Genomic DNA, 27,465 nt, shown 5'->3' with positions numbered 1-27,465 from the left:
ACAATTGTAAGTCACCCTGGATAAGGGCGTCTGCTAAGAAATAAATAATAATAATAATAATAACAACACTTACAGTAGCTATACCAGGTGTGACGTAAATGGAATGCACATCCATCAGACAGTTTTGTTTAGTTTACTAAAAAGCACAAAAGGTAGTTTCATTCTTCTTAGCAACTAATAAATCAGATTATTTTTTATGGATTTTTAGGAAAATGTAACAACAAACACAGGGCATATACACTTGCAAACACATTTTCTTTGTAAAAAGACAGAGATGTACTATGGGTAGTTTATATGGGAATACAGCTCCTTTTAGTTTAAATGATCATTGTTCACTAAAAAGACAACAATGTTTTTTCAATGGAGCTTGGAACACCTGTCCTTTACATTAATGTGTTCTCATATTAATTGTATTGGGTTATCAACCTGCTCCTTGAATACATTTCAATTGACTCCTGAAGGTAAAATGCCAGTCAGCCATCTGCTGGTTAAATCCTGCCTGACAATTCCTCACCATGCAGTTTTAGAAAAGGTCTTGTTATGTTTGATTTCTAAGAATAAGAAAAAAAGAAAGGGACATTGCATTGTTTGTATGATCTTTACAAAATATAATGCAGCATCAGGAAGGATTTTAGGAAAAATTATTCATCCTAAATCCTGGCAAGTTCTGACTGGCAACTTTAATTGGCAGCCATTCCACAACCACAGGCATGTGGAGGTAAGCTACTGAATATGCTTTTTAAACATGAGAGAATGACCTGTATGGGGCTGACAGTTAGTTAGTTAAAATGGGCACTGTTATTAAGGATTAGTCCTATCAGAAAAGACATGTGCTCAGCTCAAGAATTTTCTTTATGTAGGTTGTGTCTGTTTGGTCCAGTTAATAATGCTAATCATTTTTCAGATAAATCAGAAGGCTATTTAAAAATTGGTATGTACAAAGTTATGAATACAGAGCATGATTGGGGGGGGGGGGCTATTTTGGTCAGCATTAAACCTTGTGCCCTTTAATAAGGGCAGCAGTGCGGAGTAGTGGTTAGGGCTCTGGACTCTTGACCGGAGGGTTGTGGGTTCAATCCCCAGTGGGACACTGCTGAAGGGGACACTGCTGTTGTACCCTTGAGCAAGGTACTTTACCTAGATTGCTCCACTAAAAACCCAACTGTATAAACTGTATAAATGGGTAATTGAATGTGAAATAATGTATAATGTGATATCTTGTAACAATTGTAAGTCGCCCTGGATAAGGGCGTCTGCTAAGAAATAAATAATAATAATAATAATAATAATAATAATAATAATGGTGCTGTACATAACATGAGCTGATATTCAAATTCCAGCACCATGAAGAGAGCATTGCATAATTCAAAATGTACAGTAAATGAAGCACAAACTCTGTGCTGCAGTGTCTGCACACACATGTATGTATACACGCAAAAACCTTCAATGCTGCCCCAATATCTGTTGGAGGCCTCCAAAATGACCCGCTTTGGACAGCAGTAAGAAACCCAGCAGCATTAAGTGGCAAACAGACCTATACAGTATGTATTTGAAATGTTCCCTAGCAATAATTGAATGTTTAAACATGCATTGAGTAACATGGACTATAATATGCATTCCACACCAGGTGTTTGTTTTTGCATAGTATTCCTGTGGGACGTAATTGGGTACCACATTTAAATATTACATCTGATATAATCAATCAATATTTTTATTTTAAAGAGCAGTTGAGCTGAATTTGAAATAATCAATATTGCAATTAGGCAATACACTTCCCTTGATACTGTACTGTAGACATAGGCAGCGCATGAGTCTTTCGTTTGGGGAGGCTATTCCACACGTTCCCCACTGCATTTATTGAACCCGTCGATGTACAGTAAGATACACACACACATATATATAATTAAGACTTACATTGTTTTTTTTTTATTGCTCTGTTAGTAGTGAGTCGAAATATTGAGTTTCATTCATTGTGTTGAGTTTGAAGAATAGTCAGATTGACAGACACAAATAAAAGCTGTAAACCGGATTTATTCTCCTGCGTCTTTTTGAGAACTTGTACTGTATAATAATGTATAGCGCAAAACAGACCCCGAAACCACTCAGGGATGCTACATATATATTTGACATACATTTTTTCCCCAACATAAGGCGGCCAAATAAATTAAGTTTAATATAGCACTAGCTTGTACTTTAAAACAGGTTATGCCTATTTAAGCAAATTAGAAAAACAGTAAGGATAACAAGCTGCACTGTTTTTTTTAAAGAATTTCCATCACTTCACACCAATTTAAATCAATTATTAATACACTATCGTATTTATAATCAAGGGGTATTCAACGTATTTCATAAGGTATATTTGCAAAAAAAATAACTGCACTCATACCGTAAACTTTCGACTATCTATATGGGGCTCAGATCGGCGGGAAGAATGGACGTTAAACCAGCCAAGCATTGTCTCCTTGAATGACATTGAAATGCCAACTAAATCCTGTATTTTGGACCTTGGTGATACTGCAACAGGACCGTCATAGCCGTGTTTTACCTGCGTATCCAAAAATTGTCTTTGGCAAGCAAAACCATTCATTTTCATCAGAATATTGAAATACTATAGCAATCTCAGTTAACGAAGACGGGTGCACCACACAGGGCGAGGCAATACTTACAGTACAGTAAGCAAGCAAATGCGGTTTTCTGCTTTCCTTGCAGACACACTTTCAGAAGTTCAAAAGACCCCGCTTTCACTGAAAATGGAGTGAAGGACTGGAAAAATCTAAAGAAAAAACTTCAGAAACATTCATAATCTGGCACCACAAACATTGTTCTGAAAGGGGGCATTTGTTCAAACAGTTGAAGGAAGTATGTTCTGACTGTAACGTCACAGTTATCAAATTCTCACAAAACGGTGGTGTGTGAAAACAGACAGTATGCTACAAAAATATTTTGCCACAAGTTCTGTAAAATCAGATTCGGATCAAGCTGTTTATATAGATAACAGCAATTCGAATTCTGTAGAAATTGTGATGAGGATGTTCCAGGCAAGGGAATGAGCTAAAAGGTTTTCGTCGTCTGCCTCCTGCAGGAGTATGGGGGGCTCATATCTGCAGGAAGAATTAACGTTAAACCAGCTAAGCATTGTCTCCTCCAATGACACTGAAATGCAACTAAATCCTGTATCTGTACTACAGTGTTGATCTTGATTTTCCAGCTGCCCTAGCGGTCTAGAGGTTGCGCAGTAGGAAAACGAGAAATATGTTGGTTAGACCTGCTTTGTGCGCTTGTGTGAAAAAAATTGATCTTCTCTTACAAATATTTTTTGTGTTGGTCAGAACAATTTCTTGTAAGGGTTTGGGCAATTTATTTTGGGCAGGCTTAGCCTCCCCAAGCCTTATACGAGCCGCCTATGACTGTAGATATGTTTTGTTAGTATTGAAAAATGAGGCTGAATCAAGGTTGAATCATATGAGTGGGGCTTCAAGTTCACAAGCCTTGGATGGGAGTGTCAGTGTGGCTAATGGATCAATAGATCATAATATAAATATATATATATATATATATATATATATATATATATATATATATATATATATATATATATATATATATATATATATATTTCTCTTAACCAAATGTTGGAGGGAGTTGCACTAAAAATATTAGAACCCAGTAAAGCAGCAACGCCATTCAGGGTACTGAGTTTATAGTGACGCTCTGCTGAAAATTCTATTTGACTATATTATTAATACCCTCATACCCTTAATACCCTCATCTCTCCCTACACCCCCACTCGACCTCTCCGCTCCGCCTGCACTAGAAGACTAGCTCTACCACCGCTACGCTCCCCTGCCTCCAAAGCCCGCTCCTTCTCCACCCTTGCTCCGCAGTGGTGGAATGACCTTCCTACAGATGTCAGGACTGCCCAGTCCCTGACCACATTCCGGCGCCTCCTTAAGACTCACCTCTTCAAAGAGCACCTGTAGAACTCCTATCCTGGGACACTATCACCCTTCATGTAAATGTGCTTTATTTTGCTCTTATCTGCCCCCTATTTTACTGCATTTAATCCTGTACTTCAGAATACTGTAATCTGCCAAGTGTTTAACCTGTAGTACTTTGTATTTAATCACATCCTGATGTAACTATCACTATTTAATCATATCCTGATGTAACTATCACTATTACCTGCTGTATTATTGAATTGTGCCTTGTCAAACTTGTACTTTACTTGAACAAAAGTTATTGTATTTCTTGCTCTTATTGTATTACTTGTATTGTAACGCTTGAAATGTTTTTGCTTACGATTGTAAGTAGCCCTGGATAAGGGCGTCTGCTAAGAAATAAATAATAATAATAATAATAATAATAATAATAATAATAATAATAATAATAATAATAATAATAATAATAGCCTACTGTTCTGGTCCGTTCCTCTACTGGAATAGGACTACTAATAATCGTAATTACAGAAAAGTTACACTTTAAAATATATAACAAAATAAATAAATAAATAAAAAACAGCTTCACAACTTTTGAAACGTGTATTATTATTTTTTGACAAAGTGGCGCACTTTTAAACGGATCAGTATTGCAAGCCTACATACAACAAAGAGGGGTGATGCATCATTGCATCAGAAAACTGGATCTCGAGCTTGAGAACGCACCTTCTCTGTCTTTCTGCTGGTTTATTATAAGGCACGCGAGTCTGTCTCGTGTTCCTATTGGACTGTTAGTTCTTCCTTGCTATTGGAGATTTTTGACAGTCTACGATGCAGAGCAGTATTTAAACAACAGATTGCCGAAACAGAAAGAGGGGATTTTTTCATGCAGATGTTATAAATTTTGGATAATACACAGACACAGGCACATACAGTAAGGTAAGACGTCCATAATTTAGTTGTGCTGTTCTGTGCATGAATGTTATTTACAAGAATGTAATCATAATATATGACAGCCAGCAATCTACCGTATACTGGCAAAAAAGATCGTTCCATTAAAACTTTTTTTTCACGTGATTTCTTTTTTTTTCTTAATTCATATGTATTCTGCAGTTTTCTTCAAAATGTAAAGCTTGCATTTATGCAGCATTATTTATAGGCTACCATTTCTTACATTACAAAGATGTGCGTTTAAATGCATGGCTTTAGGTCTTGCCTTAGTGGATATACAGTAAAACCACACAAGACAAATATGATTAATCCAAGCATAATAACGTATACCATTGTATTTTAGGTACAAGTAAGGTTAATGTTTTATTGTGCATAGTTTTTTAATTTTAACCACAAAAGCTAAATGTTTCTTGTGAAAAAACATGCATGAGATTCTAAACTTCTAGACCCACTGACTTCTGCATTCTGCCCCATGAACATCTTACAATACATTAGGCTAAGGCTTTTTCTTAATAGTGTATTTTATTCTATTCCCACAGGATTAGATAATTAGAGATTTTAATGTTGTCATCCTGCAATTATGTCCATGGAAGCGAAAGCGTCGCTGTGAATTTTGTTTTGTGGTTTGTTTGTTAATTTGTAGTTTGCAAATAACAAGAATATAAATAAAATCTCAACACAGGATAATAAGGTGTTTTTCAGGTTGGTTGTGGAATGTAAATTGTAGAAGAAGAAGAGGTTGTTTTACAAAGCAAGCTATGCGCATCCTTTGGAGTATTGATTTAGAGGAGGCTTATGTGAATAGAACAAAAACGTTTTATGTATTTATTTATTTATTTATTTATTTATTTATTTATTTTTCACAATTTGTATTTTTTTTTTTTTATAGAAGCACAAAATCTGATCCGAAGTCATGGTTAAAACAAATATAATCAAAATCACAAAACTAGACATTGTTAAACATGGTAGGTATAGTGCAAAAACACCGTGCAGATTTTCTGTGGCAAACTTTTGGGTTTTATAATCATGTACGTAGTTGTGTGCTTTACAGTAATACTGCATTCAATGGTAGTTGTAAAACGTTTAAGTATTTATGAATAAAAAACGTTTGCAATTGCAGTTGTGTACATTATGAAAAGCTCAAACATAATCGTCCAGCAGCAGTATCACACGTTAAACACACTTTATAGTAATTCTAGAATACAGTTATTATGTCATTGTCATCACTTGCATAGAGTGTTTTAATAAACTGATTTATTCGAACATGAAAAAACAAGACAAACCACCCAGACTAAAAGGGAATAACATCAAATTAATTGTACACTGCATCGTCTATTTTATATTTATAGTATATTTTATGGAAACAAAAATAGATTAACCGTTAAATATATCAATTTAGCCGACATATTGTCAGACTTCAGTCGACCATTAACGGTGTGTCAAATATATGAGACACTTGTAAAGTAAATGCTTCAAAAGTGGTATTTTAGTGAAAGCAACTTCACAGTGCTGCATTTGATGCAATGGCATTGAATATCCTATTGTCAAATGTCAATATTTAAAAGAAAGATAGGGAACAATCACACAGGGGTTCCATTGCTGCAGTATTTTTAAATAATATTTTGACCTAGATATACCATGTGTAAGTACTGTAATTAAAAAATGATGATACAATGAAACCAATAAGAAACAATAGAGAAGTTACCCACATGTGTGGCATTACATACTGTAGCCTACTGCAGTAATTTAAAAAACAATGGCTGTTTATTAAAACCTGAAGAGGATTGTGATGCTGCTTTCCTGTTAATCCCAGGACCTTCTATTTTAAAGAGATGCATTGGGTTACACTAGACTGATGCAGATTTGAGACTTGTATAGTTATTCCACAGGGGAGGTATATATATATATATATATATATATATATATATATATATATATATATATATATATATTTTTTTTTTTTTTTTTTTTACAAAAAATATGTATTAAAAAAAAATGGTACACCTGATATAAATATCATGTAACATTTAATATTTTGCAAGTTTCTCATTGAATCCACAACCGCAGTACATATTGTAGTCTAATTACAATATGGTTTCTGGAACTATTCCTGGCTATTTTCAGTATGTTTATACCCACAACAATGAAAACGAGTAGCAGTGTATAGAAGCTAAAGATTAAATAATTTATTTTACTGCCCACAAGAGCTTTACAGCAATGCACTACCTGATCTTATATCTTCTTGCTGGCACTGCCAGGCATCTAGTTCTATCATGTACAGTGCTGTAACAAACCCAATCCTTAAGCAACGTCCAATAACTAGTATTTTGTGACGGAATTACAAGTAAACTACCCTGAACAATATAAACTCTCCAAAGTAGTAGGATTGTGCGACAGAACCAAGAAAAATTGCTGGGTAAGGCAGGATTGTTTACAACACATAGAAAATATTAAGAAAATTAAATCAGAAGACAGCACCAGAATTCACATAGCAGATGTTATTGAATATGTGTGGAATATTATACTTGTCAACAGAGGTATCAAACATTTGATGTACATGAGTTTTAATCAGACAGCATTTGGACCATTCACAAATGTTCAGCAGAGACCACATTAATACTAATCATATAGGACAGATCAAGCGTTTAGTAAATGTACAGCCTAACATGCCCATGTTGATTAAAGTGTTTCACAGAGTCCATCAGGCAGTCCTTATAGAAAAAAAATGTCCATGAAACAACCACAAGCAATACTTTAAAAGTCCCAGGCTGTTATATCAGGTCCATATTGAGAATACAGGTTAAGATAGAACAGTTTAAACACAAAACAAAAAAAACAACAAAAAACAAAATGAGACTTCTATGCGAGGTGCTCGTTAAACCCCGATAAACAAAATGAGACTTCTATGCGAGGTGCTCGTTAAACCCCGATAAACAAAATGAGACTTCTATGCAAGGTGCTCGTTAAACCCCGATACATAACCAAAATGAGACTTCTATGCGAGGTGCTCGTTAAACCCCGATACATAACCAAAATGATAATAATCCCAAACAGTCAGAACAAAACAGATAATCCAGCAGCGGAAAAATAAGATTCCTCCCCATCAGGGGATCTCACCCAGTTCTTCCTTGGTCCTGTCGAGCTTGGAGTTTCCAACCAGGTAAGGAGACAAAAAGTGATGATTTGGATAATAAATGGATTAGTCACCATTGTTGCTCTTAGGATAAAAATAAACAATTTGAATGATGTAGATAGTTTCCATTGGACAGGAGATTAGATAACTGGTTATTTTCCAACTGGAAAATGGCAGATTAGAAAAAATACACTGTTTCTAACAACCAACCGATCATTGCTTCCCGATCTCTCTTTTATAGACAACAACCTTCTTCAAAAAACCCTGCTCTTTCCTCCAAACACTCTGCATCTGCATCTGCATCTGCATCTGCATCTGCATCTGCATCTGCATCTGCATCTGCATCTGCATCTGCACCCAAAAAAGAATCACCCAAAAAAGGAACCACACCCTTCCCAGGAAGTAATAGCCATATTTAAAGAGCTCCCAATTAAGATACTTAGACAATGATAAATCAAGCTCAATAAGCCCTTTGCCAAGGCAATTAGCAACACCTGACTCTAATTAGAACTTCCATGTGGAAATTTAGGAAAAGATCATTCAGTTAAAACAAGAGAGACCAGTGCAGAGATAAACCCCTTACCAAAAACTGACAGTAAATTGATATAGCTTCACCTAAGTTTTACCTTATGAATCTGAAAAGCCCACTTTAGAAACGAGGACAAAATTACTTATTTAGCAATTTAATAGAGAATTAACTTAACCTGGCCAGGTATTCTGATACTCAATTAAGAGCAGCAGGCAGCAAATTACTTATGCTGCATTCATGTAGCTAGTGCTACAGTGCATACACAAGGCATGCTTCACACCTCTCCCTTATTTATGTTTTCAAACAGAGTGAAGAATGTAGATACGCTGGTGGTTCCATGAGGTTTACAGGATGGAGTGCTCTTGGAAAACAGTTGTGCTCTTAGTATGTGCATCCCTTGGGATCCAGTATACCGCAATCCGGTCCTTAAGAGATACGTTCAGCTCTCCATGTCAAGATGGAGATCACTGCCAGCATAGGGAGCCTAAAGGTAAGGGCGATGTGTAAAGTAACAATAGCTATTTTCTGATGGATTTCAGTTCTTTTTTAATTGTATTTACATTTACACTGTGTTACAAGAGGGTAACTAACACAAGCTTAGCTTTTAACCCAACCAGACATACAGAGATTGGGCAACGCAATAAGATGGAAACACCTGCCATTACACATGGCCACTATGGGCACTGACTTAGCGTTTTTAAATGGTTGTGGTGGGACACGTGAGCATATCATTGCCACTAATTTAACAGAAATTGGGTTTGAAATCTGAAGAAAAGTCTCTAATTAATTTTGGCAGGAAATGTAAGCACCTTCCCTCTGAGTGTCTACTAAAGGCCAGCTATTAAAGTAGGTCAGATCTGATGTCCGACTAGCAATTGAGTATTCCATCACATCAGAGTTATTAGCAGTCAATACATACTATTGGCCAATAAAAACTCGAATTCAACTAAAAAGAAATAGAATCTTCCGTGGGGGCCATCTATCATGAAAAACTTCACAGCTATGCCATGCTTATTTTATTTGCATGTATTGTTTTATCTTGTGTAGAAAACCTGTCAATTCTGTGTGAAAACAACTTGCAGGCTTCTCTGCAAACTGGAATTTAAGGGCCTGTAGCTGCTAGGCTAGGAAACAGCTGAGCATGATGCAAACCTTCTCATCTGTGAACAGTGACTGTAAACACTGTGCTTCATTTTTAGCAGTCTCAGTCAAAGAAGAGTGTAGCAGTCATTTTAAATATCATGTTTTGTTATGAAGTGTAGTAAAGGTAATCACAATAATGCTGTCCCACTATTTGCCAGTCAAGAAGTATTTCAGTTTTACCAATTTTGAATGGCTTCCAGTTTTAGAAATTCACATCTTAAAAGACAACCTTTTGTCAAAAAATGTATCGTAATAGTAATTCAGTTTTGTAATTCTTTATTTCACTGACTCAAATAAAGTCTACAGAAAGTTAAATACTGGGAAATACTAATGGAATGGGAGGAGGATGCATAACACTGACCTCAATTGGAAACATGTAAGGAAGGGTACATACCACATTAAAAAGATAAGGTTAATTTTTACATACTAATTGCAAAAACAACAGTAAGAATTGACATTCTGAAAGCAAATTGCAAACTTGTATGGGTTTGGTATTAGATGAGTCAAGTTTTAGGTTTAAAAAGAATCCTGTGATTGTGTTATAGTGGCAGCTATAATTGATCTGGTAATGTGAATCCTACTAAGGAACTGTAGGTCAAATGAATCTGAAATATTTTTTTACCCAACACTCAATTACTACACTTTCCTGTGGTTTTGAAGGGTTCATTATATGTTTAAAATAAGGGTTATGAAGGTTTTCAATAACAAGTTACTGGTCTGACTAAAACTGGTCTTATCAAGATTGTATACGTGGCAGGGTGAACAGAACAAAGATTGTGTATGTGGCAGAATTATATGGTTGACTTAGCATAATATCTGTTAGCTGTAGGAGACAATGACATCCTTCATTCCTATACCTGAAAGAATGGCCTCCTGTTTAGGTAGATATCTCACACCTACACTGTAACTGTAAGCTAGATGTCCATTATACCACGCCTAGAGGTATAATTGCAATAGCTGTGTATTTCTGTATGACTTACTAATAATCTTTGAATGCTAATCTTTGAATAATGTACACCTAAAGAAGTAGTTTGATTGAATTTACTCACTGTTGTCAAGTATCATTAATAACATGGTTTAACTAAGGTAAATAGTAAAATGTTTATAGTTGCTTCCACAATCTTTACAGTTTTACAGTGGCTCACTGCAACAGTTATTCAAAAGCAATATTGTATTTTATCTGTGAAACTGAAGTCTTTCTGGGTTGCTGCTTTGTAAAACACGGAGAGAGGAACTGCCGTGGGTAAACAGCATTAGATTCAGCTGACACATCCAGTTTGTACTCTGTGTGTTTATCGGACCAAAAAGTATTCAAAAGGTAAATGAAAATCTCACGCTGAATGAGAGAAATGTATGTATGTTGGAAACAAACATTTGACAGCATTAGTCTTTATCAGCAGTATAACCAAAGTGCTGACTGCACTAGCCTTGGCACATGGTGGGTTTGAAAAGACAGCTACATTTTTATCTATCGTGCCTTGAAATTCCATAACTGGTTCTCTAATGCAACTTAATAGCACCACAGACAGCTTTTAAATCCGACCTTGCAGTTCAATAACTCTTGTTATCTCAGAAGCCAGGCTTGATTTAGTAAACCTACTGAATTTTATTAAATGACAACTCAAATCACTAGATATTCCATTCAATGGCATCATCTCTTTCACATTAGAGCAATGATAAATGAACAAACCAGGGATCAATATAATGTTACCTCAATATATTAACCAAAATGCTGCACAAAATACAGAAAATGCAGCAGAAAACACAACATTATAAGGCCCATAAAGGTAAGTGGTTTGGTGACCCTGGGGATAGATCTGCACTGTAAAGCTAATGGAAAGTGAACTAGAGAGAATATTGGTCTATTGTATTTATAAAGATTTGTGTCCTGGAATGCTGGATGTTGAAAATCTCGTTTTAGGATTATCATGACTCATAAAGTGGCAAGCTTAATCTAAACATTTTAGATAACACATTGCAAACCAATGTAAGGCAATATAATACCTTTTTCCAATGTGTGTGTATATATATATATATATATATATATATATATATACACACACTATTAAACTGACAAAGCTAATATTTACAAAAGCATTTTTCTTTTATTTGATCATAAATCCTGTTTGCAAAAATAAAATTGTGTTTGGAAATATCAGGTTGCCAATATCATAAACAGGTATGTAGTGTGCAAGGTATATTTATATTTGGACTAGTTTAAATTGTAATAATAAAATACCTTGTTCTGAATTCAAGTCATGTAGAACCCAACCTCTATCGGAATAATCAGACTAGACAATGTTTCTAGTGAATATAAAGGAACAGTTTTATTAGAAATAAAACTAAATAAAGGAAAAATTAAAGGTGCAACAAATAAACTAAAATAATACAGAAATGAAGAATTAACTAAACTAAACAGTACAGAAAAGAAAGTTTAAACAACAACACCTCACTCCCACTGGTTGATCAGTGATCAAACACAATCTATGGGAGATTCCCTTAAAAGTTACAATGCATTCCTGACAGCTATTTAAGACGAAGGTTAGTCTTAAAATGGGTATTGTTAGTAACACAAATATTTACAGTACTGTGCAAAAGTTTTAGGCAGGTGTGAAAAAATTCTGTAAAGTAAGAATGCTTTCAAAAATAGACATGTTAATAGTTTATATTTATCAATTAACAAAATGCAAAGTGAGTGAACAGAAGAAAAATCTACATCAAATCAATATTTGGTGTGACCACCCTTTGCCTTCAAAACAGCATCAATTCTTCTAGGTACACTTGCACACAGTTTTTGAAGGAACTCGGCAGGTAGGTTGGCCCAAACATCTTGGAGAACTAACCACAGTTCTTCTGTGGATTTAGGCAGCCTCAGTTGCTTCTCTCTCTTCATGTAATCCCAGACAGACTCGATGATGTTGAGATCAGGGCTCTGTGGGGGCCATACCATCACTTCCAGGACTCCTTGTTCTTCTTTACGCTGAAGATAGTTCTTAATGACTTTCGCTGTATGTTTGGGGTCGTTATCATGCTGCAGAATACATTTTGGGGCCAGTCAGATGCCTCCCTGATGGTATTGCATGATGGATAAGTATCTGCCTGTACTTCTCAGCATTGAGGAGACCATTAATTCTGACCAAATCCCCAACTCCATTTGCAGAAATGCAGCCCCAAACTTGCAAGGAACCTCCACCATGCTTCACTGTTGCCTGCAGACACTCATTCGTGTACCGCTCTCCAGCCCGTCAGCGAACAAACTGCCTTCTGCTACAGCCAAATATTTCAAATTTTGACTCATCAGTCCAGAGCACCTGCTGCCATTTTTCTGCACCCCAGTTCCTGTGTTTTCGTGCATAGTTGAGTCGCTTGGCCTTGTTTCCACGTCGGAGGTATGGCTTTTTGGCCGCAAGTCTTCCATGAAGGCCACTTCTGACCAGACTTCTCCGGACAGTAGATGGATGTACCAGGCTCCCACTGTTTTCTGCCATTTCTGAGCTGATGGCACTGCTGGACATCTTCCGATTGCGAAGGGAACTAAGCATGATGTGTCTTTCATCTGCTGCAGTAAGTTTCCTTGGCCGACCACTGCGTCTACGGTCCTCAACGTTGCCAGTTTCTTTGTGCTTCTTCAAAAGAGCTTGGACAGCACATCTGGAAACCCCTGTCTGCCTTGAAATTTCTGCCTGGGAGAGACCTTGCTGATGCAGTATAACTACCTTGTGTCTTGTTGCTGTGCTCAGTCTTGCTATGGTGTATGACTTTTGACAGTAAACTGTCTTCAGCAACCTCACCTTGTTAGCTGAGTTTGGCTGTTCCTCACCCAGTTTTATTCCTCCTACACAGCTGTTTCTGTTTCCGTTAATGATTGTGTTTCAACCTACATATTGAATTGATGATCATTAGCACCTGTTTGGTATAATTGTTTAATCATACACCTGACTATATGTGTACAAAATCCCTGACTTTGTGCAAGTGTACCTAGAAGAATTGATGCTGTTTTGAAGGCAAAGGTTGGTCACACCAAATATGGATTTGATTTAGATTTTTCTTCTGTTCACTCACTTTGCATTTAGTTAATTGATAAATATAATCTATTAACATGTCTATTTTTGAAATCATTCTTACTTTACAGCATTTTTTCACACCTGCCTAAAACTTTTGCACAGTACTGTACTTTCGTTAATATTTGATAATCAAAGCATATTTAAATCTGTCTCATATATATATATTTTGGTTCAGAAGGCAATTCTCACTCTTGCGAGATAAAGACGCTCTTTGCGTCCAGACAACCTATAGAGAATTATCCATTATCAAGACAGCTAAATCTGGATTCTAGCCTTAAACGCAGAATGATAATTGCCTTATGAAAAACACATCAATTTGTATAAATCACATACAAACAAATACTATAGTGTTCATTAACTCAAAGCATGAATTCAAAGCAATAATACTTTTCTTACATTCTACCTAAAACAAAACATTAATTTTACTTCAAGGTCTGCTTATTCTCGAGTTCATAAGAGGACTAAAACACTACTCATTGAATACTTAGTGTACGTTTGCTGCCTCCTCCAGCTGATCAGTGTCTTCAACAATACAGGCGCGCGAAGGCTCTCCTGCTGGCAAGGACAGGTCCAGGTTCCGGGGTCTGCCTTCCTCGCATTTCGTCTCCACTTCAGGGTACGAAAGAAATGTCTTTGCAAAGAACAAGAGTCATTAACTATTTAGGTATTCCACTGAATACCTAAATAGTTAATGACGTCTTACGCAGCGGACTCCCACACCAAGGCAAACACTAGAATAGTTATCTTGTATTAAGAGTGTCTGAAAACGGTATCTCTGTTCCAGCTGGTCACAGGCTGCATCTCCAGATTGTCACAGTTCAAAGACTGGTTTGTGTATCAGAACCTTGGATTTCGTGTCGGGAGTACTGTTTGAGTGTCGCGCTCATACTTTTGTAATCTTCTCTTTACCCATGTGGTTGGATAGTTTGGTTATTTTGGGTGGTGCCTGAGCCCACGTGGAGTATTTCCCGTAGGTTGTTCTCATTCTGATGCGGCCCCTTGTTCTCAATTGGCCCGCTATTCCGCCCCCTGTCGGCTGCATTTATGAGATGGACTGTTTTCCATCCTAGGTGTCAAAGCACCTAAAACTGTCTGGCTTGTGATGCCAAAGGAGTCATTCAGCGATTGTGAAGATAAGCCATTTGTCCAGTATTTAGTTTACGACTCTTTTTAAAAGCATTCTTTGTCAGTGGGGGAGTTTGTGACCAGAAACCAAGTAGACACAGAGAATGGCTTAAACCCCACCTCTGTATATTTCAGTTCTGTTACTTTCATACAAAGAATGATAGTGTGACCCACTCTGATGCTACAGGTAATATTGTAGTGGTGGAATTTAAGACTTACCAATATGGTAAAAAAAAAAAAAAAAAGCTTGGCATTTAATATTATGAACAAGAGAGGTCAATTTGTTGATACTTATTATTCTACTTTTTTAGACATGGATGTGATTATAGTTTATTTTTTGGATGACTGAAGAAATCTTTTAGTCAGTCAGCCTCTAATTATATTAATGTCTCCCCCCCCCCCCCCCCCCCCCATTACTACAGAGTACCGATGGAGGTCCCCTTGTTATGAAGGACATCAGTCGCCTGGGCCATTTCACTCTCATGCCAGGAAGCACATCATCCTTTTTGCTACCACCAGGAGTGGTTCCTCTTTCACGGGTCAGCTCTTTAACCAACATCCAGATATATTTTATTTATTTGAGCCCCTCTACCATGTCCAGCAGGCATTCACCAATTCAAGTGCCAGGCTCCGTAAAATCCTTGACCGCCGTGCCCTACTCGGGGCCTGCAGAGACCTGCTCCACAACTTGTACAATTGTGACTTTCACTTCCTGGAGAACTACATCAAGCCAGAGCCCAGGGACCATGCTACAGGTTCATTTTTTAGGAGGGGATCCAGCAGTGCCTTATGTTCTCCTCCAGTCTGTGAGGACAGTCCTGACACACAGGAGCCAGATGAGATCTGGTGCTCTAAAAAGTGCCGGTCGCTCAATCTTACGTTGGCGGGCAGGGCATGTCAGGACCGAGGCCACATGGCTATCAAAACAGTCAGGATCCCTGAAATAAAGGACCTGAAGATCCTCTCAGAAGACCCCAGACTTAACCTGAAAATTGTTCACTTGGTCCGTGATCCTCGAGGGATCCTAGCCTCAAGAATGACAGCTTTCATGGACCAGTTCCGGGCCTGGAAAATCTGGAACGCCACTGGCAGGAAACCACATTACGTGGATCTCTCCCAGATCACCAGGACCTGCAAAGATCTGTCAGATTCAGCCGAGACTGGGTTTAGAAAGCCTACCTGGCTGAAAGGAAGGTACATGCTGGTTCGTTATGAGGACTTAGCCAAAGAGCCTGTGGAGAAAGCCAAAGAGATTTACAAGTTCATAGGCTTGGACATGGATGATAAGATCCACACGTGGATACTGCACAACACCAATGCAAGCAACGCTCCAGAAGGAAATTACAAATTTACAACCACCAGAAACTCTAAAGCAACTGCAGAAAGCTGGAGATTAAACTTGTCTTTTGATATTGTTCAGACGGTCCAGAATCTCTGCAATACTACCTTATCTCAGCTAGGGTACAGAAATGTAAACTCAGTGGCTGACCTGAGGAACATTTCAAACAGTGTGGTTGAACCAAGAACCTTCTTGCCATTTTTATAGAATAAAAAAAAAAGATCTATATGGTATAGATGATTGTGCTTAAAGGCATCATACAAGATATTTTATTTATTATCATTTTGTAAATGATCTTTTCTTTGGGGGACCTGGATGAAATACATAGGGACAGGGAAACAGTAAATATATATATACAGTAGTGTGCACATTTATTAGAACACTCCATTGCTTCTGAAAATCTTGGAAGTGTAAAATCTTAGTGCTTATTAATCTACTTCATTGGTTCCAAACTGGAGGTGCTGTACATAATCAGATACATTCATCCATCTATGTATCTGTCAAGGAATAAGGCAGGTTGCATACCTTGCTTACAGTCTAAATAAATTGGTGGTAAATACAAAAGTCCATGGCTAGTTTCTATAAGAAACTAAGTTACATTCCTAAGTTTTAACAAGGAGGAAGGCTATTTTGTGTTACTGCTGCATTTTTTGACAGATATGTACCTATTGAAGAAAACAAAAGGTAAGTTGAACAAAATTCAAAATCTTGCCAAATCTAAACTGCTCCTGTATGTTATCCTCTTACTGTACTTACTTATAATGAGTTTGTTGATTTTAGTCAGGTTGTGTCAATTAATGTCATATATAGTACCAACTATATATATGTAGTACCAAGTTTAGAAGTCGGTGAAAATGCATTTCATTAGGAAGTTTGGATTTTTAGCATGGCCAGCTCTCAATTACTGAACTGTACTCTGGGGATGACTTGCCACCTGGAAGATAATTCTGAATAATTCATTAGTAAAACAAAAAACACTTTGGTTTGCTGCTTGACTTCAAAGACCTTGTTGGAGAGCTGGCAACAGATTAAGTCCATTGAAACTCATCTTGCAAAATGCTCCTGAGCCAGTACTTTGGCAGGCTACCTGGGAATAGGATTCAAGAAAGTATGTGTGTTTTATGCACACAGAGACACATTTTTGGACTCTGGTTCTCTGAAACTACAGTCTTGATGACCAAGAATTTCTGAAGTGGACAACAGTGTGTGAAAGACCACATATGGAGTGTAAATTCCCAGTAGGGGAGAGAGAGTGTTTCTGGCACAGAGTACTGTAACATCCTGTGGCAGGCTCTAAACCATAATTTAATTGTCATGCATGGTTTGATGGTAGAGGTGGGATCCTTTTGATCAGATTGGTCAGAGACCACAGTCTCCTCATCTAATTCTGTAGAATTGTAATTTTCCCTCAAATATATACATCCCTGCCAATCAACAGCATCTATTATAAAAGGAGGACCCACCATATCATGATGTTACTGTTGATAGAGTACAACCATTCAGGTAAGCCTACATTTCTACATAACTTGAACCTTATCACCTTCTTGCCTGAAGGCAATAATGCTGCATATTGAGCCTTGGGAACGCAAACTCCATATGCCACTTTGTTGTCCTTTAACATAATGACTACATATCCTTATTTCTATTCACTGTTCATGTTTTTTTTTTTTTTAAATTGGGGTTTAGACTGGTCTGACAAGTCTTTCTTGATATTGCATAAAATACCAGAACTGGTATGCTTGTCAGTTCAAGGTTCATTTTCATAAATAGGTTTTACTGGGGCCAAGGCAGATGCATTTTCCATATCAGTGGCTGTAACATCTTCACATCTCCAAAAGCAAAACAAGAATATACTGTATAGCCAATAGGAGAATTGCTCATTATAGAGAACGATTCCACTTAACCTTGATAATGACAAATTAACTCACTTTCACTACTACTGAAAGAAATATTCTGTTAATGTTCTGTTAACAGCAGTATCATTATATAAAATTCACCACCCCACTGTAATGTTTCTGTGCCAAAAATAATAAAAAAGAGTACTCAATTTAATTTACACTGTACAATGCTGAGTGGACTGAATAAAGGTAATGTACTGTATTTATGTTGAGGTAACTATTTGTTTTGTCATGGTTTTATACTATATGTGGCTGACTGTATCTTGGTAAAACTGAACTACTAAAATATTTGTATATATTTTGCTATTCAAATAAAATCTTTTTGGAGTAGATTTATGTCTGGTGATTCATTTCTTCCCTTTCTGTATATTCTAGAATTTCCAACCCATGACCACTTTCAGAGATGGTTTGACAAAATATGGTAAATTAGATTAACAACAACAACAACAAAACCTCATGAAGCACTGGTCATTTGAAATAAAGCCTGGTAAAATATATGATATTTGGGTGATTTATGTACTAACACCAGCAACCACATTTTAAATAATCAGCAAATTTAACTTAATGGTGGGTACTGGAAGCTTGGCAACATATGTTAATGGAAAGCTTCAGGCTAACCTTGAAGTTATTATTATTATTTTTATCTTCTACGTGAAGTACCTAGCTCTTTACTCAGCCACTGTCTCACACGGTTTCTAGAGGTTTTTAAAAAATAGTTTTAGGGTAAAAAAAAAAAAAAAAAAGATTACTTTTTTTTTTATAAATGTTGTGTGTGCAGTTCTATTTTATCATGCTCTTAACAAATAAAATATCTGAAACTTTACATTTTAATATACTTTTTTTTTTTTTAAATTTAGTCGTTGCCAATTAGTTTTTATTATTTTCTCCCCAATTTGAAATGCCCAATTATTTTCAGGCTCAACTCACCGCTACCACCCCTGTGCTGACTCGGGAGGGGCGAAGATGAACACACGCTGTCCTCCGAAGCGTGTGCCGTCAGCCGCCCGCTTCTTTACACCCTGCAGACTCACCGTGCAGCCGCCTCAGAGCTACAGCGTCGGAGGACAACGCAGCTCTGGGCAGCTTACAGGCAAGCCCGCAGGCGCCCGGCCAGACTACAGGGGTCGCTGGTGCGCGGTGAGCCGAGGACACCCTGGCTGACCTAACCCTCCCTCCCCCCGGACAACGCTCAGCCAATTGAGCGCCGCCCCCTGGGAGCTCCCGTCCACGGTCGGCTGTGGAATAGCCTAGACTCGAACCGGCGATGTCCAGGCTATAGAGCGCATCCTGAACTCTAGCGAGTGCTTTTACTGGATGCGCCACTCGGGAGCCCCCAATATACTTTTATTTAATATACAATTTTAAAAGAGAAAACCTTTTTTACCAATGGATAGGTACATTCTGGATCTATATTGGCTATATTTTTTGGTGAGTATCAAGAACCTCTGGTGATTAACTGAACTCAGAATATCCAGTAAAATGGCTCATTTGTCTACTGGGAACCAGAACATACAGCAAATGAGAAAAAAATAATGATAGAGAAGAAAATTGGAACATATAAAAACATGGACAAGTTGGTTCTTTTTTAACATATACATATTCCCCTTTCGTCTTTACTTACAGAAGACATTTTTCCTGCCTTTGCTATTGCTGACTTCAGTACTATTCTTCACATAGCAAGTACATTCACAATATCACTTTTCTATGAAAAGCAATATTGCAAACGGTTACTAAACTTGCACCTGTCAATTTTCTTAGCAAAGATCATTACACACTTAAAAAAGTAATATTTCTATGACTCTTTCCTTTTTTGTTTTGACGGATAAAGCTGTAAGAAGTCTGACACTTGGCCAAGTTTAATCTGCCTTTGTTTGACCATCAATAAGAAGTTTTTCCTCAATGACAAATTTCTGCTTGGGGACTTGTTGGCAGGGTGGACTAATGCACATGTACCAGGTTTCACCTCTGCCTTCTTCTAATTTAAATTCACAGGAGAACAAGGTGTAATAGGCATTTTAAAAACTGATGTGGTGGCTAAGGGGGGATGATAATGCCATGTGTCTTGTGGGCACAACAATTAAAGCAGAAAATTCTTATTGCTCTCACTTTCTCATTGACTGACCCATCACCTGCCCTCCCTCTCCCTTGCAGCTCGCCTCATCTGGGTTGCCGATGGTCTGTACTGACTGCTAGATTAATTGAATTCCTTTTTCATTCAATTTGAATAATTTATTAAGTTGAGGGTGAAGGTTTTTGGGTGAAACCAAGTGCTCTGCGGGACAGGACCTTGAGCCAAATGTTTTACAATATAGAGGTAAATGCCTTCATTTTAGCCTGGATTATCTTTCCTTATTGCTGAGATGCCAGCTGAGGTACAACATTACTGGCTACAGGAGGGTTTGTTGGAAAGGTTCCAGCATCCACCCAGGGGAAGAGAATTAGCCACATGTAGGCGGAATTGAAGTTCATTGAATCAGAGGCTTGTCTGTGAGCTGCAAAGAACCACATCCAGCTTTAATAAAAAAAAAACTGTAAAAAAAAATGCTACATGACAATAAAAATATGTATACTTCTGTAATAATGAACGTGTGTTTCCAGTTCACAGCTTGTTCTTTCCTCTCCTTCCTTATTTGTTTCTGCTCTAACATTAATTTACTAACCAGTCATAGTGTGTTTCAATCTCCACCATGCACACTTGCCATCTGTTGTCACCTACTTGTCAATAAAGACAATCGTATTTGACTTTTTCACTAGTTAAAATGATATAGTAGTGCAGTATATCTTTCTTCTGCTGCGTATTATCGCATTCCCAACCGCCCCCTTCAGCGCATCAACTTTTCTTTACCAATTTACCCATAATACCATTGCACACCTCCTACCCAATATAGTCAGTAGGGACAGTATTCATGAAACATTAGCACAGCAAATGCTTTTGTCAGCACAACAAATCTGCAGCCTATAGGTGATTTTTGTTGCAATAGTTCACTCACATGCACTCCCTTTATAAGTCTGTACTAGATTCAACAACATATTCTGTGTTTCTTTTCCCTTCTTATAAAACAAACATACTTTTGGTTGCTCTGGATTTCACATGCATGTCAACTGTTTAACCGCATGTGTATTGCAGTACAATTTGTGCCCTTTAATATACAGTACAGTAGCGTCGCCCACCGATTTCTAAAACCGACTGAAGAGCATAACAAAATGGAAATAATTCCCGGCCTGACAAAGCGCAGTCCTCCTCCAGTGTCCAGCTACTCCTGCATTGTAAACATACCTAGAACTATTCTAAAATCACAGACATGACTTTCCACAGGGGCGTACTGTATGCTCTCGAAACTTCAGAAAACTAGGACAAACAATCTTGAGGCTTATGGTTTATTAGGACTTTTAGGCTTAGTTTCAAACTGAGTACTGCAGCTTGTCGAAATAGGTGATGACCTCTGCAATTTGAAACAGACGTAACATTCACACCTTCGATTGCTCTAATTACTTTGTTCACATTCGTAATGGCCTCCAGCAATATTAAATCTGTGCACACAGGTTTAATGGGTTAAAGGTTCCTCTCCTCTACAGTCTGTAGCAATGCAAGAAAGCATAAATTAACATTATTAGAGTAATTAAATGCTTAATTGATCCCGCACAGAATGGCTCATTTAGCATAAATCTGATTGCAAGGGGGCATATGGTGATTGCTAAATTGCAAGAGGTAATTAAACATATTACAATTTAAAGTAATAGGTACCATAACATTAACATTTGAACATTGGCCATATTTTATACAGGAAGTAACTATTTATAGTTTATTATCCTCTGCAGGAGTGAATTGCCTATATTTTACTGCTAACGCAGGAGGGAATATGTTAGATGATATAGAAAAAGTCTGTTTTATATTTATGATTAATGTAATTCTCTTGGAGATGCCCTATATCACAATAAGTGGCTAAAACTATTTCAAATGACCATCCCTGAGAATATTAGTTTTCTGATAACAACAGTTCAGTTTTCTGAAACTATATTTACAGAACATTTGAAATCAGAATTTCTTTTTAGCAAAACTGCTTCTGGTTAAATAAGTAAAACTCAGTTTCTAGTTAGAAGTGAAATATATATTTTAATATTCAAATAATTATAATATTTTAAAGTTTTCCACTACCAAAATGGGGAGTAGAAATACATTGGCTACCATCTAAACTGCTTATACAACAAGAATTACAGGCTTATTTCTGCTATTGCTTCAAAATTTGCATTTTACCTGACAAGATCATCCCTTACTGAAATAAATGTGTATTACTCTGAAACCCTGGCAGAATCATTAGCTGACCACAGCTTTACTACAGCATAAAAATGCTGGCACTGCAGTGGATTACAATTGTTTATTGATTCATTGCATTACACTCACAATCTCAGACCACATTAATGTTAGGTTCACCCCAGCAGATGAAGCAGATTTGACAATCAGAAGCTAAATAGAAGGACAAATTGATACATTTTTATAAAATCAGCAGTTTATCTATACCCAAAGGCGATCATACAGGTCTATAGAAGACTGTGAAAAATAGTCTGGAGAAGATTTGTGAAAATTCAAGGAATTAAAGTGTGACTGTGACAGAGAGCGAAGGAATTCAGACTGTAAATCTCCCTCCCAACCAGAAAGGGTGCTGTGTAAGGTTGGTGGTATGCTTCCTCCTAGATGGGCAGCCTCGACAGTAGGCAGAAACCAGACGGTGACCATATTAAGGGCAGCGTGTAGCTGCACGTACACAAAAGGACTCGCTTGCAAACAGCCACGGGGCAGACAAGGATTGGAGAAACCATGGCGACGGGTTGTTTGCTGGGAGGAGTTTTGTGGTACAAAGGGGAAGCAGCTACGTCAGTGCCAGACCTTATGCTGAAACGTAAATCTGCAGCCGGAGCTTGTTTTGTGGAATTACGTGTTTTGTTTTTGTTTGTTGCAGATGAGGACTGAGGAGAAAGGGCGCTGCAGCCACGGAGCCAACACACACCCCTGATCACACCCCTGATCACAACCCTCACTGCACAGCAGTAACACGCTCAACAATTCCCCCCACCCCCTCCCCTACCCCCCACAGCCCACCCCCACAGTTTTGTAGAGCACAGTTTTGTGCACAAGAAGTACCAATTGTATTGGATTGTTTTTTATGTTTGGGACTGTAAACCCGCCATGTACCCCCTCCCCCAATACCATCGCTGGTAGAGGGGCAGCTTTATTATTTATATTTGTGCAATAAACATTGAGACAAACATTGTTTGAACCACCGCTTTGTACACGGCACCACTCAGAACCTGTTCACAGTGACAGACTTTAAGTAACATTCATAGATTTAGGGGGTCATTTACTGGGCTGTTGAAAACGTTTCGGTTGCAAAGACAGTTGTTTAGATGTGCCTCCATAGGTTTTTGTACCAGTGTACCATTGTACTACCACTGCTTTGTCACTGAAAAGGGAAACCATGAAGTGTTTGTATGTAGAGATCATTATACACAAACAACACAAAACAAAAAGCACTGAAAACTTCTGAAAATTGATGTAGACCTATAAAATACCTACAAAGACGGACAAGTTATTTACATATCATATGCAAGAGAACTCCCGTCTGTTCAAAATTATTTTTATTTCCTTTGTTTCTGCCCGAAAGTTCCTCCACAGAATATTACGTGTATGGCAGCCCCAAGTTGAGATTTGCTTTTAAACTCAGGTGGAAATTTTACATACAATTCAGAAATGAAAGGGTGCTAAAGCAGCAGTTAACTCATAAATCAATGCCAACCAATTCCAGACTTCAGTGCAGTTCTAGGATATTTAATCAGGAGTGTTGTCAGTTGGTTATTTTCTATATTCTGCTTTAAAGAAATCATTACAGAAGTAGTAAAAGGAATCTGTCAATTGTATTTTTCTCATCATCTCCTCTGGAGAAGTTTTATCACTCAGTCATTCAAGCCCTCATGCAGCAATCAAGACCAAATCATTAAAATACTGCAGCTAGAGAATCATTTTTGCAACTTTGTTTAAAAATGAACCCAATTTCTTTTTGAGGGATACTTGTGAGGTCTGAATTGCTGAAAACTTCAAACACCCAGTGTGCCAGTCAGATATCTAATTAATTGTAAAGACAGACCTGCTTATTTACATGTGTCACAGGAGAAAAGGATACCTGCTGACTTGAGACTGGAAGACTGGAAGTGCTCTTGAGATTGATTACATGTACTTCAGTCTCACAGCCCTGAGAAGACAAGATTCTCGTTTATAGCGCTTGATATCTCACCACTTTGTTGTGCTACATGACTTCCAGCAAAAGAAAAAGGTTGGTAGATTGCTTTTCATCAATCTTGCCTTCTAGGCTTTTACAAGCTTTCAAAGTGTCTCAGGAACAGGGAAACTTCAATCAAAATTTACACAATATATTTTCACATGCTCTTGCTTTGCTTTGCTTTTGGTTCCCTCATGTTTGTTGTTTTCTATCTTTTTTGATGTCCTCCAGCGATGGAGAATGTATCCCTTCAACTCATAAATTACATACATTGCTAATATTTAGGAGTGCGCAGTCCCCTACACCTTTATTCGTAAGATACTGATAGAAATGCAAGCTTATGTTTAATTGAGGAGAACTGTGAAACCTGAGTTATACTGGGATAAAAAGTGGGGTTCAAATTGTACTACACTGAGATCCCAGGCAAATGATTTGCTCTACTTGAAGGTATACAATGTGCAATGTCAGCATATGCACAACATACAGTAACAATAAGACAAGGTTAGATGTTTATTTTAATTTCAAAGAAATGATTAATCTTAATTCCAGTGCTTGTGGTTCGTGTGATCCTTCTTGGATAGTTTCATTTCTTTAAAGTAATTTAGTATTTATTATTGTTGGGTACAGTTTGTAAAAGGACAAGCAAGGCACAAAGTGAGCATCCTCACTGTCATCACTGCTCTCAACTGCAGCAGTACAGCAGACAATACAGCATGCTTTTTCAAACTGCACAATATCTGAGCTAACCTGAGCATACCTGACTGTATGATTCACCCTGCACTCCAAGTAGCTGTACTTTTATTAGGTGGGCAACTTCGGGACGCCTTCCCACACTTTTCTTATGTTCTTTCTTATGTTCATAATAGTATGTTTATAAACTCTTCAAAACCATCCTCCCCCCCAAAAAAAAGTTCCTTTAAAACGGTCCCTAAAAACCTAACAATAATCAATCGAGGAACGAGTAGTACTTGGTGAACAATGTCAAGATTTTTGTATAGTTTTCCTAGAAAATGTTAACCATCTGTTTTTTCTTCAACCCATTGTTCTTAGAATAGACATTGACAACATAACATCTTGCTGGATTCTATTACCACTAATCGATTTGATTGTGGCTGCCATTTAAAATAGTAATAAACAGTAACCAATTAAACTTAATGATGGAGAAAGTATTCTTTGAAATGAAATCTCACACTTAAGCAACACCAGCCCAATTTGAATTGAAGAAATCTCAGTGCAGTTAACATACTTAGGGGTACATGTACTAAAGTGTTGCACCTGTCGCAATAGTCACAAACCAGTTGTAAACTAGTTGGAAGTCTAGGGTGAAATGTACTAAACATGCGCAATGCTGTTAGCGACTTTTTAAGGAATGCTTTGCGGCAGCAGTTTTTCTTTGCAGTTCAACCTTAGATGAATATGTCATTATGGGCGTTCCTGCATAAATTTGCAAAAATGAGGGTTTGTAAGAGTTTTTACACAAAGAGTAAACAGCATGGTCTAGTGTTTTGCTGCAAATACCATTCTGAAACTTTCTGAGAAAGAGAAAGCTGCAGTTTCTGTTGATTTCCAGAAGCAGAAACACAATTTATAAAATGTATTTATTTCCATTCTTATAATTAAAACTGGTCACAGGAGCGTACAGAAATAGCAAACACCTGCCTTTAATTCCAAAATATCACAGAATGTAGAGGGACTACGCCAGTTCAGGATACCTTATGTTCTTTTATTCAGAAAACAGCAGGAACAAGGTCGCCAAGAAAATCACCCAAATACATTTTAAAAGACATTTGTTTATTGTAAAATCCTAAAGTAGCCACACATTGTTTATAGTGGAAAATTGGTTAGATTCTGCACTGAATCTGCGCAGAATGATCTCCGGGGACGTACCCAATCATTCTATATTAATGAGGCCATGTATTAAAGTGCAACAATGCTGCTACCCAGCGAATAGAGGGAATATGCATTTTTAAGAACACAGTAAAACTGTCATAATACAAAAAAACAAAATATCGCGGTCTATAAAAAATCCACACACACAGTGCAGGGGAGGTAACACAGAGATAGAGACAGAGAGAGAGAAACCAGCATCACAGTACAGCCTATTCTGTTTCGCTTCCTAAATTCCTGTCGGCTACCGCCAGGCTAAAAACACTCAAGCCGCTCACGTTTATTATTCAACGCTGGCATATCATCCCAATACTGAGTCGGGATGCTCCATTTACTGATCTGTTTCATTCTCTTACTTGTCGTTCCAAGCTCCAAATGCTGCTTTCCCACTTCTGCACAGACAAACACAAACCCCATGTGGAGCTTTTTAAGAACAAGGATTTGAAAAATCTAATAAATACATCCACTTTAATAAAAATGCCTGATGTTTTAGAAACTATCACTGAATTCCCTTGTGACACCCCAAGATTTATCTTTTTTAATCTTCTGATAGGTTGTAGGCTATATTGCCCGTCCACTTTAAATTGGCACATTCTCGAAATTAGCTCTGTGATTCCTATTCATTTGCGGTATAGTTTGTGTTGAATATTATTTTTGAATACAATATAGGCCTATATATTTTTTTGTTCCAGCTTGTGGCATAAACCAGTTTCGGTAGCTTTTCTTTTTAATGTAGGCTACAGACTCCGTAGCCTCCATGTATTTTTTCTACATGTTTTCAGTTAACACGTTTGAATTATTTTGTGTAAAAGAAAATGTTCCAAAAAAAAACCCATAATAATAATCTAGTTTTGTTTATTTAAGAGATGTGAAGATAGCTGTTTCTTGTTTTGATTTAGATTTTTTAGACTAAGGGATTCATTCGTCAACATGTTATTTTCTTTTGATATTTCGCTGTTGTGGATGTGCGCCAGTAATCCTCAAAAATAAATCTTCACCTGGAGGAAGGGAATTTAAGTGATTCACATGCTGTCGAATGGGTGGAGGCGGATCAACGCTTATTCTGTGTGTTGTGGGGGAGGAGTGTTAAGAAATGTGTTCTACGTTAGGTTGGGGTGTGCAAGGATTATTTTGTAAAACGAATAAATACACATAAATAATGTACTGTGAATACAATGTTTATTTGAAC

At 37.4% G+C, this 27,465-nt stretch overlaps 1 protein-coding gene across 1 annotated transcript; it reads left to right on the top strand.

Moving 5' to 3' along the window:
• The first annotated feature begins 4,717 nt into the window (after window positions 1-4,717).
• On the top strand, window positions 4,718-18,436 carry si:ch73-62b13.1 (Carbohydrate sulfotransferase 1-like). The gene is made up of 3 exons (XM_034024442.2): window positions 4,718-4,874; window positions 8,856-9,038; window positions 15,303-18,436. Exons 2-3 carry the CDS (start codon window positions 8,900-8,902, stop codon window positions 16,424-16,426), a joined length of 1,263 nt encoding a protein of 420 aa, XP_033880333.1. The 5' UTR covers window positions 4,718-4,874; window positions 8,856-8,899; the 3' UTR covers window positions 16,427-18,436.
• Window positions 18,437-27,465: the final 9,029 nt, after the last annotated feature.

This window comes from Acipenser ruthenus, chromosome 7, assembly GCF_902713425.1.
Source record: "Acipenser ruthenus chromosome 7, fAciRut3.2 maternal haplotype, whole genome shotgun sequence".
NCBI lineage: Eukaryota > Metazoa > Chordata > Actinopteri > Acipenseriformes > Acipenseridae > Acipenser > Acipenser ruthenus.
Note: the sequence above shows the minus strand (reverse complement) of the source record. Positions and strands in the feature narration are given on the sequence as shown.